This window comes from Doryrhamphus excisus, linkage group LG3 (genome assembly GCF_037039965.1).
Source record: "Doryrhamphus excisus strain RoL-2023G ecotype Guam linkage group LG3, RoL_Dexc_Guam_v1.1, whole genome shotgun sequence".
NCBI classification, from domain to species: domain Eukaryota; kingdom Metazoa; phylum Chordata; class Actinopteri; order Syngnathiformes; family Syngnathidae; genus Doryrhamphus; species Doryrhamphus excisus.
Window position 1 is genome coordinate 10,124,630 of NC_136359.1, and position 22,099 is coordinate 10,146,728.

The 22,099-nt window shown below is 41.6% G+C and overlaps 1 protein-coding gene across 1 annotated transcript in view; it reads right to left on the minus strand.

Annotated features, from left to right (window-relative positions):
* Positions 1–22,099, minus strand: part of sh2b3 (SH2B adaptor protein 3) — a 46,885-nt gene that overhangs the window by 22,021 nt on the left and 2,765 nt on the right. The window contains exon 2 of the mRNA XM_058072068.2: positions 6,797–7,957. Coding sequence (XP_057928051.2) covers positions 6,797–7,930 — 1,134 coding nt within the window. The 5' untranslated portion in view covers positions 7,931–7,957. The remainder of the gene's footprint in view (positions 1–6,796; positions 7,958–22,099) is intronic.

Sequence of the window (22,099 nt, forward strand, 5' to 3'; positions counted from 1 at the left end):
TTAACGCTGCGTGTTGCCATATGAGAAGCTCAAGTACAAGTAACATGCAACAGATGGACAAGGCGGTCGGGCTATGCAAAAACTATTATACACTGACGCTACAAACGCCTTTACCTACCATCTGCATAAGCATGTCCATAACCACAGTTGAGCGCCCAACTTGAAACTCTAAAACACCAGAAAGGTATGACGACTAGCATAGAACTGAAAAAAGTAATTATTTTACGACTGTGTCGGTAAGTGATGTACAAATCTGAATATATGATACGTGTGGATTGAGAATGGCTTAAACAGCAGTGTTGTTTAATTTGGACACTAGTTATGTCTAGCTTGGATAGTGTTGTTACTGTGTCAGCAACAGACTAACTAAATACTAAATCATGATTTTCAGTCTATTTTCATTCATTTATGAATACAGAAAATGGCATTTTGGTGTTAAAATACTGCTGCTTCATACGCTCCTACTATTAAAAATTATTCGGGAATATTCTGAAATGTATTAAACAGCTACGTTTTTATTGTATCCATATACTCGAATAATGACTTATTTCCGCTTGTGTAGCTTTTGTTTGTTGATGTACACATTGCATCCTCCCTCTGGCTTCGTCATCTTCTCGTGAGTTGAATGCTGTTAAACGTTGTAAAAAACAAACTCGCTCTGATGACTGCTAAATCCTAAATATCGGTAAATATAGTTCAGTGCGACTTTTATGGGCTTTTTTTCCCCATCATGACACATTTTGTGACTGATGTGACATACTATGAAGCAACTTATAGACCGGAAAACACAGTTCATTAAATATGTGGTTGGGAGGATAAACACGTACAGAAAGCAAAGGACAAAGTCAAGAACATCACACAAGCATGAAAAGAAACCATGTGGGAAAGATTAAGGCGAGAAAAGTTGGAACAAATACACACATGCACGCACACATGCACAGCTGAGATGTGATTAGGGTGAAGTCTACAGGAGGTCTGAGGAAACATATCCGCTGTGAGACTTTTAGCCGTCTGTGGGAATCGAAGTGACTTTTGGAAGGGAACAACACCGCAACTTTCCTGGCAACATTCTCAGCTTGTCGGCAGTCCTTTTTGATTTTTTTGAAGTGTGCATCAGTTGAGAGAAAGCAGGGTTCACGTTGACAGAATACAACCTTGAAGCTAAGAAAGTGTAGCGATACGCAATGTCAATGTCACATTGGCTGTAGAGGCTGCTTAATCTAAAACGACAAACAGGGGAATGTAAATTGTTTACAGGTTCTCGGGTTGGTTTGTCCTCCTGGAGATACTGAACACTAAGGACCGAGAAGATATCGCGGCGTCAGTGATGTCTCTGCTTCCGTCTTTTCAGCTGAAATGACAAGATTCACTTCTGCAGGGCCTACTAGTTTTGTCATCACATGTGCAGAACAAAAACAGACGTGATGCCTACTTATGGTGGTTATGAAAAGAAAATTGTTTTGGTTATTGCAGTCATTCCCACACAGCTATAAAAAGTGGTTGCGGCAGTAAAAAATAAAAAAATTCAGTTAAACGATTGGTTTCAATCAAATTTGCACAAGGTCCAGATTGGACCAGATACCATACTACAAAAACACATTTTGACCTCCCTGACTGAGTAACTGTAGGAGTAAAACCTCAAAATCTGAAAGTCACCAGCAATGGCGATGAAGAAATGTGTGATGACCATGAAATTGAAATAATGTAGAAAAGCAGAGAACATCTCTGCCCTGGCTATTCAGTTCAACATGGCAACAATGTAAAAACAAAGACAACAACACTAATAATAATAATGGAAGAAAGCCCAGGCATTATTCACTCTATAGACATTTGTCCATCTGTGTGTTAAGAATGTTTAAAGTCAAATATAAGCCTGTCACGATCATGGATATATCGATTTATTGAAAAAATAGATTGATAATTATGAGCCCTCGATAAATTAACATAAGTGTATGTGCATCCTGTAGTTGAACTTCCTTATATGGGTTGCAGATTTCCTGTACTCAAACACGGACATACATATCCAGAAGTCCTAGGGAGCGCTTGGGAGTGTGGGTGGAGTAAATTAAAAAGACCATTAGGGTGGGAAGCAGGAAATCCATGGAAAGGCTGCAGAAAGAGGTGCACAACCTGGAAGATCTAGAAAGCTTTCTGTTATGGGTTATTGTGTGTAGCTGCGCTATAGGAGTCCATAAACCAATACAAAGGGCAGAAAATGAGCATAATGGTTACCCGTTCATTAAAAAGAATTAAAAATGTAAAATAAATGAATAAAAATAAAAATGACTTACAACTGTTAAAAAAATACAAAACAATTAGCAAGTGTATATAACAATAAAATTGACATAAATAAAAATGCAAAAAAAGAATGCAAATAAATGACTTCAATGAAAGTGGATTGCAACTTAATTGGAAAATGTGGGTCCCTGGATGAGACCGTTTGAAAACACTTAGTTTAGAGGTTGAAACGCAGTAAGTCTCCCTGGAAGAGATTCATATATTTTCCATTATTTCCTACTGGGAATTTTAATCTACATGCCAAAAAGTTGACCGCCACTTTCAGGCCGACTTTAAAACATCTGATCATGCAGATTTTTTGGCTTCAAAGAACAATCCTGTATGTATCACTTTGGATCAAACTTCCATTGCAAACAAGGATGAGGCCGCAGACGTTCATTACACAATGCCGCGTTCCAACCTCAATCTTGACAATGCAGAAGTGAAACAGGCCTTAAGTTTTCCCTCCACTGACAACACTTGATAAAGACTGCATTTGCACTTTTATTCACCGTCATCCCCCACCATTGACATATTTACTGTAACACTCCACTGTCTCTGCAACTAATCGGACAAATCCTCTTGCAAGATTATCTGATCAATTTCTTTGGACTTCTGCGTCATGGCTGCAACTTTCCCACTTGAATATATTATCAGTGGGCAAGCAGCTTCCTCTTTTGGCTAAATGAGTTTGTTGATAATGCCGCTGTTTCACACAAAAGACACATACCAAAGATATAAATAACACTTGCCAACACCGGACGTGGTGATTACAGCCATATTTGTGCTCTCACACAGTTATCAAGTGCGTGAAACATCAGTGCAAGTTAAAACTAATTTTCCTCACATGATCTTTTTCTTCACATGACTCTTAACTTGTGTGCATGATAGTGAACAGCACTCCTTCCTTTTAAGGCCATTCTCTGGGCTCTTAAGTCTCTGCCTTGCCAAGATTCCACACGTGTGTGCACGCACAAACACACAAAAGCGAGAGCCCTCAAAGAAGAGCGGCCATAGCAGTCGGCAAAAACCTTGCCGAGGCCTTTGCTGCCGCGCACAAATGCACACGTATGCGCGGGCACACAGAGCTCGGCCTCTATCATTAACTCAATTACTTCAAGCATGTGGTTGGGCTTACAGCTGGCAGAGAGTTTGAGGGCTTCTAAATATAAAACACTACGAAGCGCACACATGCAACATCTTTCTCATTGACCTACCGTAAGCGCGTAGGCCAGAATACACACTGGCACCCACCCAGACGAGACAGAGCTCTGTTTCCATTGACCTTATAGATGACTGTGGCTAGGACAACAGTCAAGTGAGCCACTATGATTACCAGTGTGGGGCTCCTGAGGGACTGGGTGTGCAAACAAGAGCCGCCTTGCAGCTGGACCCAACTTGATATATTGCAGTGTTTTCTACCACAATGTGAGAGCCAAGCACGGGCTCATGCATGAGTAAAGAAAAGAATAGACTAGTGCTGTGACTATGGTGCTAACGCAAACATGCAAACTTTAGGTTTGTTTGGCCCAAAACTTGACACGTGAGGGCAAGTTTCATATTCAAGACTGATCAAGTCACATGTAGAACACTTTTAGGAAAGCGTGTGGCTGAAGTGAGCCCCAAACAAACAGGAAGCAGCGTGGGAGGCATACATAATCACCAGAGTGCAAGAGGACATGAATCCTTGCACATTAGCTGAATGGCAATTTGGCATTAAAATGTTGCATGTATGCATGACGATTGATTGCATTTTTAAAGCACAAAATGAACAGCATAATCCAAATGCATACAGCAGCACAATTATCCAGTTAACTCTTCAGGCCCCAAACGTTGCAGAGAGCTGAACACAAGTTACTGAAATTAGGGTTAGAAACCATGTCCTAACAGCCAGGTGGGATGACCCACCCAGCAGGCTGCACAGTGGTGGAGCCGCTTACCACCGCATAATGGAGGCAGTGCCACAACAGACGGAAGTATGGTTGCAGCTCTAGACTGACCACCAGGCTAAATGCTAGACTGTGAATCCGATTCCATCTGTTCTACTCATCGCCTTACATTACCTTTCATTAGTGGCGAGTACCTATATATTTTCTGTGCATTTGGCTTGTTAGCGTCCTTTGTCGTGAGCGACCCAAGCTGAATCTAACAGTCACTATTGTTGCAAATGTTCATCAAATGTCAGACATATTTCAAACGCCGTCCCTCTAGGTACCAGCCATTTTTGATGATTTTGACTGATTTTTTAAGGTACATAGAACATTGTGTTGTTGGGTTATAAAGGACATGGTATATATCAAAAGAAGAATTAGACTCATCTTTCATCGGGGGAAAAAAGTTTGTTTCTACCTTTTTCCGTTCTTTAGTAAGAAGCAGAAGCAGCAGGTGCGTTTCAGCAAAATATCAGTCCTCAACAAAAACCAACACCAAAAAATGGTTGTTTCACATGAAAATATATATATATATATTTTACAACTACTGTATAACACCATGAACTATTTCAAATGTTCCCATTTCCAACTGAACTGTGTGTGTGCACATGGGTGTACATGCGTTAAAATTGACCTTCAATGCGTAACTTCCTTTGTGCAATCACTTTCTGGTTGCTGCGGAGCATGTATTTCAATGGGAGATATGCAGGCTTACATTATAAAATGCAGTGCCGCCACCTTGTGGCTGTTTTTGCAGCTTAGAACTGCACCACACATGCGCTATTTTTGAGTTGCATCATCGACTCTCTCAAAAAAACATACAATACACATAAATACGCCTGAAAGTCGTATAACTATATCTTTGGTAACGAATGAGTTTATGTCAAGCTCACAGGAGGGATTGGAGGCTAAGGAGTAATCAATTCAATTTTTGCAATTCCATTTGGAAAAAACAAAGACCAAGAAGTCGGTTAGCATCAACTTTGCTTAGTTTAGAAGTAACATAAACCTTACAAACCCAACAGTAAGGTCTTAAGAGGCCCACAGACAACGGCTCGTCGATGGGTACCAGGGTGTCTTCCCAGGAAAAAGTCGTTTAAAAATAAAAATTTGAAAATATAAACTATAATAATAAAAGTGCAACGTTCATTCAAAGTTATCTGCATACGGTGTGTGCAAATGTTTCTGCATATTGGTAATATGAAAATGTCCTCAATTAAATATGCGCTTTGCAGGTTATACAAGTTGCCCTGTTGTCATCCTTTCTTTTCAAATGTAGCTTTGTGCCACTAATTCGCCATGTTTCCTGCTGACTGGAATGACGAATGACATCATCACACACATCATGTAGCCTATGCAGATTATTCCAAGGAATTGCAACACTGGGAACCAGTTGAACAAGAACCGGATCCCGATTCCCATCCATAGCTAATACCCATCGCTCAAGCAGTCTCAAGACATGTTCGGTACACACCGGGGTTGGGGTGATCGCGTTCACGCTTCAACAAACGGAGTTCAGTTTTAACGTGTGAACCTTGAAAAAGAACATCCGGTGAGTGTGGTTAGTTCCACAACATCACACAACACTCATTGGGCATAGTTAAAATGTGACAATGACTGATCAGAAAACAAAAACAGACAAATAGCAAGATAGCATTGCTGTGTGTTGTCACATGGCAAACTCACAACTAAGTTAACTGATGCATTATGCACATAAGGAATCAACCAAAGGCAAACAGAGATGATTTTAAAAAGCAGGGGAAAGCCCCTGAGACTAAACAAGCTGGATGCAGGAAATGACTTTGTACCCCCACTGTATGTTGTGTGAGACTTGTATGCAATGTACAAAAGACAAGAAAAACGTGGTGGCTTTTATCCTGCTGATTATAACATCAATTATTTTACACGTCTGGTGGTGGAATGGTACACGTTGGTGCCTTTCACTGTACTGGGCACGGTTTCAATTGCTGGCCCAAGGGTTGCATCATATGAATACATGGTACGAAATATCTGATAAGGTACAGAGGTATACCGTGTTGCCACACCGAGTGAGTGAGGGGCAGGCCTAACAGGAGTCATGGCTAGTGACAGTGCAGAAGAGAAGTCAGACCTTTTTGCTTCACTTTCCCAGTGAAATATATCAATCAGGGGTGTCCGAACTTTTTCAACTGAAGGCCACATAATGAAAAATGAAAGGATGCAAGCATGCAGCATGCATATTTTTGGAATGTGGGAGGAAGGGGAGAACATGCAAACTCTACACAGACATGTTCTGGTCAACAATCACGTCATTTATCATTTTAAAATGTTTCATTCATAAAATGCACTTAAAAACAACCGAGAAAAAAAAACCGAGGAACGCTCGTTACACTACTAGCATTTCTACAGTATGTTCAGAGCATGTTAAGCCTGGCTCTGAACTGCAATGAAGGCAGAGAGAAGCAACTTGACAATAGTTTGAAATGTGATTAACAACTACATTGTTCGTTGGGATGCTTGAGATCTTTCATATCAACCATCTCAGTGTGATAAATTACGCTTCATGATAATTTATTTGAAGAGATGTGTGCATGACCACGTGTTCGTACCTTTGGAGGATCATAAAGCTCCAACTGGTAGCCCTCGCCTCCTCCGCCTTCAGCGACCCTGATCCTCCTGACCAGCAGGCGGCAGCGCTGCCAGCGTGGCTGCGAGTCTGAGATGGCGTCATCCACGAGCAAGTACCTCAGCTGGCCCTCTTTACAGCAGCTGCTGACCTCTGACCTCCTCTGCCTCATGCTCCCGCTGCGTAACCAACGGAAACGATCCAGGAAGTTGGAAGCTACTCCAGATAATAATGGTGGCGCTGCGGGAGTGGAGTCAGAGTTCAGTGAAGAGCGGGTTTGTGAGGAAGAGGAAGGTTGCTCAGATGTGAAGGGCACGCTGCTGACTCTATCGCTACTGTTTGAGGGGCTGATGACGGAATGGGTGGGGTTGCTGGTGGACAGGTCCTGTGATGAGGGGGGCCTGGGAAGTGGCCGTTTCTTAAAAAGCCGCCTTACGGATTGCCGAATCTGACTAACGGAGAAGTGTGTGACATCGTGTGCAGGGGTGGAGGCTGAGGAGTCGGATGCTTGTCGACTGTCTGTGCCAGACAGCTCCTCGTTACTACGGCTACGGAACAGCACCGATCCGCTTCCAAAAGTACGGGTCAAGCCCCTGAGCAGCACTGGGTTTCCTGATCGGGGGTTTCCTGGGGCACATCGCAGCAGCTGCTCCTGCTCCCTGCTCGCCACCACCGGCTCCACTTTGGGTGACACCACCGCAAAGCGAGCGGCTCCTCCCGATTGTCGACCGGCCTCCCGATAGTCCTGGACTCCGGACAAAGAGGTGATCCGCAATCGACTGATTACGGTTTGTGAAGGAATGGGGGGAGCCACAGTAGCATTGCCGGCAGCAGTGGGGCAGTTGCTTTGCTGGAGGGGAGCGCCATCTTTGTCGACCTCATAGCTGAAATGCTGCTGGAAGAGGTCGGTGAACTGCTTGGAAAACGTCTCCGGCGGGAGGATGTCATTGTGGGGGCGCTCCCTGGCGAAGCTCCGGTAGTGTCCTGCAAGTTGGCGCGCTGTGGCGATGGCGTGCAGCTCGCAGAACTCCCTCCAGCCTCTCGGGGGCGCTGCGACGCCAGGGCCGCCCCCTGCTGTCACGGTGGTGTTGGCTGGATGGAATGTGTTACCATTCATTGCAGTAACCAGACCGTCTGAGAATCACTGCGGACAAACACAGAGTTCCAAAACAGAAATTTAATTACAAGCAAATTGAAATAATGTGCTGTGCAATAAAGAGTGACCAAGTCACAGCATTTTGGTCAAATACTGAAATGTTCAAACTTTGCGAGAAAACATCCGCAGTCTATCTCAAATAGTACAAATTGAATTACATGAGTCTGCAAAGAACCTTGAGTAAATAAATAAAAGACTGGTTCCCTCTCAAATTTGGAGTTTATCGAATCGTCTAGTGAGGAGAGGAATGACACAAGGAGAAAAAAGTGAAAGCAATTTAGACAATTAAATCTCTTCTAAAGTCCCTCCACAGATTGCAGAAGGTCCAGTATGTGAAATGAATGAACACAGTAATAAGTCATTGAGACAGACACTGAATGAGGTCTGATGAAGGAAGTATGGTTGGAAAATTTCTCAATCAACCACACTGCCGACTCTGCCATCTGTACGCTTGGGTGTTGACACGTGACCCGTTTCGAAGTGCACCCCCAATGCTCCTCTTCCTCCGCCTCCCTCCCCTTCTTCCTCTTGCCTTTTTGGCTTTGAAGTTTGAAGTGCTCACTGGGTTAGGATTATCACTGGGACACTTCCATTTGTCTTGACATAAAATGACAAACACCATACGGCCCATTTTCACACTCTGGTCGGATGTGTATGGCGCTTTAGCTTAGTTTCTTTTGTGCTCACAGCCATCACAAACTTCTTTCAAAAACAGATGTTTTGGCAATTTGTCCTCACGCCAATTCATTCATTCATTCATTCATTCATTCATTCATTCATTCATTTTCTACTGCTTTTTCCTCACAAGGGTTGCGGGGATGCTGGAGCCTATCCCAGCTGTCTTCGGGTGAGAAGCGGGGTACACCCTGGACTGGTCGCCAGCCAATCACAGGGCACATATAGACAAACAACCATTCATAATCACATTCATACCTATGGACAATTTGGAGTCTGCAATTAACCGAGCATGTTTTTGGAATGTGGGAGGAAACCGGAGTACCCGGAGAAAACCCACGCATGCACGGGGAGAACATGCAAACTCCACACAGCGATGGCTGAGGGTGGAATTGAACCCTGGTCTCCTCGCTGTGAGGTCTGTGCGCTATCCACTCTTCCGCCGTGCCGCCCCCTCACGCCAATGTTGTCCTTAAAAACAGAGCATTTGTAAAATGCGGAATTCCTACTTAGCGGAATTTCACTTATCGCGGACAGATCTGGAACCAATAAACCGCAATCAATGAGAATTGAAACCCATTCATTTTTATTATTAACAGCAAGGATGTAGCCATGAATAGTGGGACTGAAAATTAAATAAGATTTCATTTTCATTAACATTTTCGCGCACCGCTCTTTAGAGAAATATGCAAACCGTACAGAATGCGTGATATTTGCCTTGACTCAACTTCCGAAAACATGGCCTTCTAGGAATGTTTTATCTTCTTGGAAGCCATTTCCTTGTAATCAAATCTGTAAGTCTGATGTGCTGATGGTGCGAGCAAGCTGGCGATTGATGCAAGCTAGCTGCACTCGAAGGCGGCATACAGAACTAGCCACCGAGAATGTGGTTGCCTTCAACCCATGGACACAATATATTTGTTTTTTTTTCTCCAAAATTCGAAAAACAAAATTAAGTATTTTATAGCCACACAAAAACCTCACAATCTGGGAGATTTTTTAACTTCAGTCAGGATGTAGGGAGACAAGGGCAATTTCCAGGAGTCTAATTGCAGAATCCGGCAGAGTTGGTAGCTCTACAATAGATGCGGCTTTTGGAGCGGCCTCAAACCTTCCTTAAATTCAATAATGACGGAGAGTCACATTCCCAATGAAGCTTTAAGCAAAAAGAATACCCACCACTGATACCGAGCAGTTTTTCTCATAATTAGAAAGGCATGGCACTGCAGTTTTGGGAATTAACCATTTATCTCGACAAAGAGACTGTTTGTAGTCATGGCTATCCAAAGGAAATGCAGATCCTGTCTATCACGTCTTCAAACACCCTGCCTTTGTATGCATGACGATGCTTGAGCCTGGGTTCAGTCTTCGGGGAAATAAAAATGCAGTAAAATCAGCACAAATAGGTAAAATATCTAACTAAAAAGAACTTTCTCTGTGGATGACTTTCAAGGATTTCAAGAAAACACTACATTTTTCATTTTCACGACACAAGTCAGCATACGTCTACAATACATACCATCTTACTGCCATGCAGCTGAGAAGGGTCTTTTCTACACACAGGAAGCATGCGAGTATATGTGCGTATGGTTAAATGTGGGTTTGTGTGTTGGGGGGGAGGGGGGCACATTCAGTAATCCAACAGATCACAGAAAACCACAAGAAATAGAAGGGGGCTTCTTTGTGTTTCTGCAAAAACATGCTCCAACCTGACCGGTTATCTCTCCACCAAATCTCCAGCCGTGTCCCCAGTGACGCCACTCGGAGGCAGACGTTTCTTTACTGTGTCATGAAACACGCTTGCGCTTGGTTTGTTTTTTTTTACAAATTAGAACATACAAACGCCAATGTAGGAGGGCGGGGAGCAGAGTAACTTGGCATGGCCCAATATTGCATCACTTAAGTTCCTGGAGGAGTCCTGTCACAACAACTAATTCCCTTCCTGTACTCTTTAAAGCATGCATCAGTGCATGTCCCCATCGCGCCCCTGCAGCTGGCCCCCCCAGAAGGCTGTTTCTATCTGCGTGGCCAGCCCAGCGATGACTCAGCAGTGACTGACTCAACACGCGCACACATATGAACACACACTTCCTCTCTGCTGGATGCCTCTGGTGGGGGTCTGAGCTGCCACTGTTCCCATGGTTGTCATCCTGTTGTCTGCTCCTCCAGATGTGCTTGCATTAACGCACCTCGGAGTTATGGATTCTAGATGTGAGGGGAAACATAACATTTTTGGATCACCGAACTGTTCCTTGTGAACTCTGACTACAGCCATTAAGCTGTCCTTTTGTCTTCCTATGACAAGGTTATTCAACTGGTGGCTACATGTTTACTTCAAAACTAACATTTTTGCAACAGACTGCTAGAAAAACACCACAACATTCTTGTTTTCTAATAAAGCATCTTTGACTAGTGTTTTTGCAGTAGATTCTTAAAAACAGCACATATAGGACAGTTATTCCCAAACCAGGGTTACGTGTACCCCAAGTGGTACATGACAAAATTGCAGGGGGTATGTGGAAACATCATTTCCAAGATGATCGGTAAATATTCTCAATCATTTCATATTAAGCCAGACAATAAAATGGAATGTGTGAACTACGCTATACAACTACAACTAGTTTTCCCCAGGGAAACAACGCATTCACTACACAAAAGCAGTCACAGAGAGGCGGTCAACAAATCAATTTGCAGCCATGATGTTGTTATTATAGGCAATACATTCAAAAATAGTTAATGTTAGTAGCTAAACCTAGCTAAATCACTATCATTACCTGACAAGTAGGTGTGTCAGAACCTGCACGTTGTCAGCGGGCATTATAAAACACTAGCTGAAATTAAATCGGTAAAACAACACCGTGTAAACACTCACCCAGCCTGAGTCCCCACTACCTTAGTAGTTTCCAAGTCTTTTTGCCACCGTTTTGGCATGTTTAGTTCGAAAGGGGATGGGTTAGTGTTTGTGATGAGATTCAGCCAGCAAAATCATTCCCTACCGCAACATTCTTCCCCATGAGGATGTCATTTCATACACATTATGTCACATTTTGCGAGATTTCGCGTAAACACAAACATTTTTACTGGCCAGTTCGGTTATTTTGCAATATAAAGGATTGCAGAAAGGAAAAATTATAATAAAAAGAAATTATTTCCTCAAAAACTCAAGAAAACAGACTCAAAAAAGTCAAATGCGCACAATGCACATGTTCAAACCCACATCAAAATCGGTCACAGCTTTTCTCAGCCTCAACCTCAAAAAACGTCAGTTATTTCCTGCTCTGTACTATAAATTCAGACAACTACATCAGCCACAGGCTTGGTCCCAGCTACAGTATGAAGGAAAAACTACCAATGCTGCCGCTCAAATGCAAGCTTCAAATTAAAAACAGCAACACAGCCTTTATTGGACATACTCACGTGTCAAACAGCTGCTGGTACAAATTGTCTTCCAGGAAAGCAGCTCGCAATGAGAATGGAGAAAATGGTCTTCATCTGACATTCACTATTAGCTGATGAATCAAATTATCCCAGAGACCAAACTAATCTGCCATGACTGGTGTTAAAGGGGACCTATTATGCTCATTTTTCAACCCTTTGTATTGAGTTTTGGACTGCTATAGAGCAACTACACACAATAACCATGGCTGTATTTCCTTGGATTGTTTTTAATTTATTCCATCCATGGTCTGCCTCCGCCCACACCCACTCCACTGTGATTGGTGACATGCCCAAAGTGCTTCCTAACTACAAACAAACCCCACTTTCTAATACATATAGTGGGTATAGGAGTTATAATATATGAATAAAGTCTTTGGAGAGCGTTAAGGAGCTACTGGCCGGAGACCCCTGACTTGCCGTGTATAAACTTGGTAAATAACTCGGTGGTAACGTAGCACCGCTCAAGAAAAGGCGAACATGTGGAAACCTCGCCTGTCCGAGGAAGAGTGGTCATTGTGGGACAAACTTTGTCAGAGGCACTGTTGGTGCCATGGAGCTCAGAAGCCTGACGTAAGGGCGGCACGTGGATGCACAGCTTGTCCAATATTAATACACCTTTCCCGGTGAGAACGCTCTGCTTCTGGATCCCACGCCTTTTGAAATCTTGCGTTTTGAGCCATCTCAAACTTCTGTCAGGGCTCACTTCCAAATGCAAAAACCTCATTATCTAAAACTTTGGCATCGTTTAACACGAGAATACAACATTCTAACTACATTTATGGGTCAGAAAAGTGGAAAAAGCAACCCGCACTGACCTTCGGCAACATTTATTGCTTGTAGTTGTTGTATAACCTATTGTCCAACAAACCAAACCCAGTGACCTTGTGATGGGCATTCAAGAAAAAAACTGCAGAGGAACTAATCAGCAGATTCATGGATGATCCAGACTGTTAGTTTCAGTCGTCATCAGGGGAGTTCTCTGCCTCTCATCACCACACAGACTGCAAACATCAAAATAAATAGTTACACTCACCTCTTCTAACTTCACAGGCGTAGTGCAACTAAGCTCCCCTGTATTCCCCAAGCCGATTCTAATCGAGCAGGAAGTAAGCAGGATGCATGACAGACACATACCAATTGATCTTGTCGGCACGAGTTACCTCATGACTCGCTGGTTTGATTTTTAACAAAGTCCTTGAAATGGACCTCCAAGCATTTTGAGATGAACGTGTGATGCAAGCAGTTGTTGCCCTGACATGCCTCAGATAGATATCATCATGTGGCGACTAAATGATCTAGTGGTTGCAGATTATTGCAAGCAAAGCTGCATATGTGGGTGCCTATCACTGCAAGCAAGGATGCCAATGATGCCCTTTTTGATGCCTACATCAAAAAAGCCAGAAGAACACTGAGCACTCACATTTGCAAAGTTGTAACTAACCAATAATTCATCCAACATAAGTTAAGTCAGAGTTATTCCTTGCCTAAACAACAGTTAACTCTGCTTCATTGATGACTATTATCTTAAAATTAACATCATAACTCATTCTCTGTTGTTTGCCAAGGGTGTCTTCACACACCTGCCTGCTGGTTTGCATGTACCAACCTCTAACTTTGAATATCAGACATTTTTCTTGTGATGAATGTTTTTCTTAACTTATTAAGTTAAGTATTATTTATTAAGTAAATTTTAGGCACATTAATGTTTACACAGTAAAGATTACATCATAAACACACCAATTTGAAGCACAAATTCTTAAAATAACATAAGTGTTGTACAGTAAATTTGACCTTGTAACCCACTGATCATAATGAAATATATATATATATATATATATATATATATATATATATACGCTGTGTACAACTCAACATTGGACTGACTTCAGATCACTTTTTCAGCATATATATATATATATATATGCTGTGTACAACTCAACATTGGACTGACTTCAGATCACTTTTTCAGTGTCAGTATTTGCATTTTAATTTGGTCTCCTCTCAGATTCGACTCTACAAAAGATGTAGGGACAGCAGTGTTTCATCTTTGTATTGTACATTTTTAGTGATTATAGTAACCAGATTGTAGTACTGTACTGGTACTACAATCAGTACTACAAAGTACTGGTCATGTCTGACTTTGCCTCAGTCTTGATCTTGACTTGGTCTCAGCTGCTGCTCAAAATCTTGGTCTTGACCTGCGTCTGGGTTTATGTGGTTTTGTGGTGTGCGACATTAGACAACAGTACACGGTTTGGGTGGAAACCCCAATTGAAAGGAAAGCCTAATTATACTATCTGCAGAGCTCTGGTTGGAACTCTGGTTAAAAGGTCTGTTATTTGGGCTTTGGGAAAGTGATGTTGACACTTGTTGGGACACAATATGGATGCACACAATGTGGGCTCTGCCTCCCAACAATTTACTGCTATGATTAGGCAGCTTGTGATATAATTTGATGAGACTGCATGAATCTATTAGACATATCACATTCGTAATTTCCCTGAAAACGTGGAGTGTAAAAAAAAAAAAAAGATGAGGAAAAAAATGTCAACATGTGCATCACAGGGTACTGCTAGGAAAAACAGATTTTGTTACCACCTTTGAATTTTAATTGTGTGACTCACAGAATGAATCACAGTGGCTTGCATTTACAAAGCACTACAAATGTGTGGGCATAAGGGGGGTTGAATAAAAGAAAGAAAGGGGGCGGGGGAGGAAATAAAACTAGAAAGCAAAAAGGAGAAAAGTTAAGGCACAAGTTTGAGGTATTGACAGATGTCCGGAAGTGTGAAAATCATAGGGCGAGGTCGAAAGGGAGACAGGGCTTGGTTTGGGGGTGGAGGTCCAGGTGGCCTAGCAAAGGATCTTTGTTCTACCAGGCATCCAGCTGTGCATCTAAGGTTAGTGTAAATGTTGCTGTAGCATTATATACATCAAATTAACTCATAAAAGGTTGACCTAGCCTTTTAAGGAGCTACACAGTTGGCCACATTTTGCGACTTCACAACTGAGGTCCGGCACCTTTGCCTAGTGTGGGTGTTCTGATCCACGCTCGTTCAGTACACTTCCCCTCCTTTGGCTCAATTCAAATTGGTGGGCCAGGGCACGGCATGGTTATTTATGCATGTATGAAATATAGTCTAGTAATAGAATGGCAATACAATTCATCCTTGCCAATAGTAATATACTGTACAAAGAGAGATTTAAGTCAAAACCCACCATATGCTTATTTATCTGCGAATAATCCTTTTGCGTTATAAAGAAATGTCGCCGCCACCTTCTACAATTGAAATAATGACTTGAAAAAATTGCAGGTTTACAGCATTGTACAAGCAAGTGTGAGTATGCCCCAAGTCTCCCCGAATTTGCAGTTTGTGCAGAGCAACGGCCCAGCATGATTGTACCCCCTGTAGTCCACAGAGGCATGCTAGAACTTGTTCAGTATTGCGAGCCCTGACCTCAAACCCCATCAAACACTGTAGGGATGAATTAAAACACAGACTATGGGCTCTCTCTCAGGGAGTACTCGCGCCACGTCATTGGTGCCATGTCTGATTCCACCTCCCCCCATCACACCGAGCATGCGTGTGCCATCACTTATAGACTGCTGTATTACTGCAATTATTTCCAGTCTTATTTGGAGTCGATTATTGATTGATTATTGATATGATTATTTCTATTGTGGAAGGCGGCGATTGTCATGAATTACTTACGAGAGGAGTAATCGCATTAACTCAGATATTGATATGATATGAAATATATGCCTTTCATATGCCTTGATATAAGTTTAATGTTAGTGCGGCCCGCTCAAGTTTGATATGGATGCTGTATGGTATCATGTACCCAGAAAAAATTATTACGTTTGATTAATGTTCATGTTAAAGGTTAAATAAGTGTTAATAGTTATCCTCCCTATCCGTGTGGAAGTGGTAAGTTTTTGGCTATTTAAGTTTAAAGGAAATAACTTGAAGGATACCGTTTAGGTCGCTAGCTCTCTAGTTTGCGAGTTAGCATGTGTCTCAAAGCCCTGCAGTTGCGCAATATGTTGTAAATAAAAAGAGTATAAATGTGACTATAGTCGTGTTTTGTCATTTCTACAGGGCTCTAATAATGCTTTGTTCATTTTAATCTGAAAAAAATAATTTGTCTACCCACCAACTATATGTGGTTTCTTAAGTTTTTATTATTTGCCATTTTATTATTATTATTATTATTATTATTATTATATTTATTTATTACTGATTGATAGATTTTCTTTATTCTTGATTTGTTTATTTATTTTTCATCTTATTTTATGTAGAAAAATAAAATATAATAAGATATTTGAGAACAGTGGAATGTTTTATCAGAGCTTTTCTTGTAGAAAATCGGAACCAAAGCAAAGTTTATTCATTTTTCTGTTTTTAATAAATGCGTTTTTTGGGGGGGAAAACCTGATGCGGCCCAGCCTCGCCCAGACCCTAGCTCCAGTGGCCCCCAGGTAAATTGAGTTTGAGACCCCTGCATTAAAAATTAAATGCGAACATGAAAGTCGTTACGAGTTAGTGGGTGTGCCTTGTGTTAGATTATTTTGCATGTTAATTCTATTAGGAAGTGTGTCGGTTATCATTAAGTTGTGATCGTATTCCACTCATTCTACAACTCTGACACGTTTATGCTTGAAAGTGTGTGCACATTCAATCGCGCCCTAGCCCACATCTTCGAATTGTGCCAGAGGAGGGAGAGTGGAAAAGTCTGGGGAAGTCTGTTTAAAGCCATGCCATTTCATTCATGTGGGTGCTACCCTTGCGAAAGAAAATCCATGACAGCAGCAACCCTGTGCAAAATATATAAATCAGAATGACTCTAAATAAGATTGCAAATAGTCTGCTATGTCATAGAAATTGAAGTAATGGTAGGAAAGGTAGGGGGAATTGCACCCAAGTCCAGCACTGTACAATTAACCTTATGCTCAGGTCCAAATTTTGCAAACGTTGCATAGGATAAATTGACAAAAAAAAAAAAATCACAGAAACACCAAGTTTGCAAGAAGAAGACTGAAGGCTGTTAGTGCTCCACACGTTCCTCTATTCTCCCCCTCCTGCTTTGTCAAATGAGGTGTATTTCATGGCTCAAAGGAGTGAAGAATAGCATGGAAGACAGAAACGCTATGACTCATCTGCTGAATGGGGTGATGGATGATTGACAGATGGCTCATCCAATCCCATATCCAAAAATCCTTTCCAATGACTATACACCAGATTCTTCCTTTCAGTTCTTTGTTAAGAAACATTCTGGCGTTTCAAGTCTGGCATTTATTTAAAGATGGAGTGGTCAGAACTCACCAGGCTCTCAAACATCTGATGCAAGTGGGGTGGGGGTGGAAGATTTGGTGTATATTTACATGATGACAAAGCAAAAACAGTTGGAAAAGGCTAGAATAGCAGTTATTATGCAAGTCTGTCAATAGAAGTGGGGGAGGGAATAAAAAGAACCGGAATTATCCAACCCTTCATTATTGTTATTACGGGCAAACAACCCGCTTCATGTTAGCCAACACACTAGTTAGGAAGCGCAGACACCATGTGACCTTTTTCCTGTAACTTTCACTTCATGTTTTATAATGGAGCGCGACAGGCCGCTGTGGAAGGCCAGCAGGAGCTCTGCGCCGTGAAAGAGCATCATGTCTCAATGCTGTGCAGAAGATATAAGGGGACAGGCCATTGTGTGAATGAGACGCCGTCGCGCTTTGAGTCTGAACATATCACATGGCTTGCATAATTGAAGAACACGCTGTAAAGGAGGAAGCGACACTGAAACATGAGATAACCTTAGACTTACTTCCCACAACCTGAGCGGAGCATCAGCTGGTCTGCGGTAACAAAAAAACGAGAGGAGCCGCCGGCTACTTTGCAGCACGAGTTTTCACCGAACTCTTGAATTTAGCGAAAATACCAACGCTGAGGGGCCACGGCAACCTTAAACCACCTCTTTTGTCGAATGCTTGGCATTTAATAACTCTTTTATTCTGGGTGGCTTGAGGAAACTCCTTTGATATGTTACAAGACCCTTTTTTCCACACCTAGAAAAACAAGTGCAAACATGAGGTGGTAGACACTCGTAAGGTCAGCAAAAAGGTTTTTTTTTTTCCTCTCCATTCTCTAGCTTGTTTCTCCATTCCCACAACAATGCACGCTCGGCCACGACACAATGCTGCTATTCTTACGACGCACAGAAATAAAGCTCTGCAGCTCTTGGACTATTTCCCGTGGTCTGGGAACGAAGAGGCACGCTGGGAAAATTTGAAAAGCACCAAGCAAGGGCTGGAAGAATAAGCAATACATGGACGTGTTGTGGGACAAGACAATTCCGTGAAAAGAAGTCGATAAATGATCATAGTCGTAAAACAATGTCTTCTCTTCCAGCATGAATAATAAAAGATGTCTGCAGTCAATCATTATGCCCCCCAAAGACTGAACCTGGCATGTTAAGGAAATAATAAAACTTCCAGAGATCCAATGACAGACACAGTTGAGTAGGGGAACGTTTTGGAAAGATGGACACATGTGAAGTTTGGGAACGAGGCCAGCAACGAGCATCTGGCGTCACAGACAATCGTCGAGGATACAACGCACAATAAGAGCTTTATTAGCATCCCCATTGATCTCTTTGTACAATTCACATGGTCGCCTGATGTAGCTATAAGAAACAAGGCAAATGTCGTATAAAGTCATACAGATTATGGTCGAGATTAAAGTTCCGCTGTATGGGTGTGTTTGTGGAATCTCACTCTTCTCCTAAAAGGCTGAACACACTGGGGTGAAAATTAGGGATGACCCAATCTGATCACGTGATCGGAAATTACTATCACAATCAGATCTGGAACCAATTAACTGCGATAAATGATGGATTACTGTACATGTATGCTAGCATGTTTCCCATAGGGAGCACCACAAATATAATTGAAAGATAAAAATAGGACATCCCAGATTGTATGTTTATTTATTTAAAAAATGCCTGTACAGTTTATGAAGGTTTTATAAAGGCAAAAGTTTGACCCTGGAGTAGATTGATCCAGTTTTCAGGAGCACAGTCTATAAAATGAATGCATCATAAATCTGAACACATTGGAGATTTTTTTTTTATCTTTCCAGGTTAATTTTCTACAGACTGACAATGTCAGTGTTTGTACTCCAACAAGAACACTTTGTTATTGAATTTATGCAAGGCAAATAAAAGACTGTACATGATCAGTTAGTCTTATCACAAGTGGCGTTATTTAAGTCTACATGACACACAATCGTGACATTAGCCACGTTTACATGAGTTTTTCCTCTTTCCGAAAATAATGGTGTACATGCAAAGGAATATTCCAATCTCTTGTCTACATGTGCCGCTATAATCAAACAGAATAGTCAATGTGGCATGCGCAGTAAACATCAACATCACGTGATACCGACTTCCGAGTTTTTCTATACTTGTTGGAATAACTCCGTATTGCCAGTTTTCCGTTCGTCCAGTCTTGAAATTTAGTTTGCATCAAAAAATTAGTCTAGTGCCAATTGCTCGCCTCCATTTTTAAAACTGAAGAACGTCTCGAGCTGCGTGTTACGTCATATCTCTGAGTATGCGCTGAAAGAACGCACCTGGGATAAATTTAAACAGGAAAAGATAAAAATTATTTTAATATTTTATAATTACACTCGGCACATGTTTTATGTAGATATATATTTTCTTTTCAAAGAAAAACTTGACTTCTGAATAAAGTATAGAAGGCTGCTTGCCAACCGCCAATAAACAACAGAAGAAGAAAAACACGACACAAAAAACAAGAAGAACGCACCCTTACAACTTTCCGTTTGAGCAGGTACAAAATACTTCAATCGTATTGGGGAAAGGAATATTCCACCCCTGTGAATCCGATAATAAGTTATTCGGATTGGCAATTTTCTTTCGGAATGAGGTGTATACAAAGGTTACATTCTTTCTGTTTGAGCAAATAAACTGAATGCAATTGGAATATTTAGGTCCATGTATACATGGCTATTGAAGGGGCACAAAGAACCTTTTATTGCAAACCAAACCCTACACTACATAACTGAGAACATGAAACAACAACTTATCATTGGAATCTTTAAACACGTGCTTGTTTGCACAAAAAGCTGAAAGCAACAATCCATCAGGCACACGACTAGAGCCAAGCTTAAATATTCCACCCTGGGAGTATGACGCCGTCTCTTGCTGAGCCAGGAAAGGCTTTAAGGAATGACTCATCGCTACGTGTGAACTGTTCGATTAATTGCAAACTGTGAAAACTCCTGACAATATTGGAGACGAGAGATACGCGGGTGGGTGAATGGTGGTGGTGGATAATTCAACTGTGAATCATTGGCAGCCATCTGACTTCCTGGAAGTCCAATTATGGAGGCATATTTTCTAGACAGCTTTGAGCAAATGCTGCTTAGAAAATGGCACATTTTCAATAATTGTATATTTCTACACATTGAAAGTATTAAAAACCTTAAAACTTTCTTGTCCTATTAATCAACATAGCTGGTCTATGTACTGTAGCACACTCATGTATTATCAGTACACACACACACGGTCGTTTGATGCTGCCAACATGACAGGACATGCCCACTAATCCGAGCTCAAAAAAAAAAAAAAAAAAGATTTTGGAACATACCAATTCAATGCACCAGTCAGTCGTGATTGCGTTTTCAGGCTGGGACAAAATGTCACTAGACGTTAATACTAGACATAAATTATCTGAGTGGGGGAAATGTGCCGTTTTGTGCTGAAGAAAAATTTCAGAGAAAACAAAAAAAACTTCCGTAAATTTGTTGTGCCAGGAATGCTGATTCCTAAATGTACCGGTTTGCGAGTGAACAAAGGTAATTAAAGAGACACTATAATTACAGCTGGAACTAATGAATGCATTACAACAGTCAAATTTATTATAGCCCAAAATCGGGGGAAAAGGCTTTGGCAGAAGCAACTGCCTTTTTTCCCCACGTCAGATCACGCTACGCGGGAAGGTTTTCATGCGTACTGTACTCTGGTGCGAAACTAAACCCAGTTATATGGGTACCCTGAGTGCAGCAAAGCGCACAATCATATTCAAGTGTTGAAATGCGTGTGCCAAGTCCAAAAAAATGCAACATGTTGGCAATTCTGTATAGAAGTTTTGTCGAAATACTTTAGAGCAGGGGTGGTCAAGATGTCAATTGAGAGCTGGAGAGCTCACAAAAGTTAGCGTCGGCCATCATAAACATCACTTTGTAGATGTCACAAGACATCAGTCGTCTCCCCTCCTGATTGGCTGTTGCGTCTTTGCGGTGAACAGATTTCTCCAGCAACACACGCGTATCCAACTTTCATCTTTATTATTCCGATTACGGATAGACTAACTCAGCAGTAAGATGTCTATATTTAATAACATTGCTTTCAGTTGTAGTGCCTATTTATATAGAATAAAAAGTCAACCGTTTGATGGCTGCTCTTCTTTGTCATTTTAAAAGTAGTTGAACGGCTGAAAAAGTGAGCAGCCCTGGCGTAGCGTATATTGACCTATACCGAACAGGTTTAAGCATTTTTGAAAGCACGTAATGTATCAACGCTTGTGTGTGTGGCCCTCGATTGAAAAGGTTTGGACACCCCTGCTGTATGGTGAAAGTCATCTGTACATTTGAGCAAATTACATAATGTGCCGTAAAGGATTGGCCGCAACCTCATATGTTCCGCCGTATCTTGTTTGAACAAGTTTTTGGAATAAGCAGGTTTAAGGCTTGTCCTCCCACTTGTGTGATAACACATGTGCTTTTACTTCTTGTGACAGTTCTGCTGCACAACACAACATCTCGATTAAACTAAAATCTATGTAGAAATATATCAAGATGTGTCCGTGAAGCTTGGGGAACCGTGCTGTGGCTAAACAGCAAAGAAACAAATGCGTTTCTTTGACGGTGTCTCCTTCCGTGCTAAGAACAACCATGGAACAGACAAGTACACACATGCTTTTCAACACTGCTGCAACTA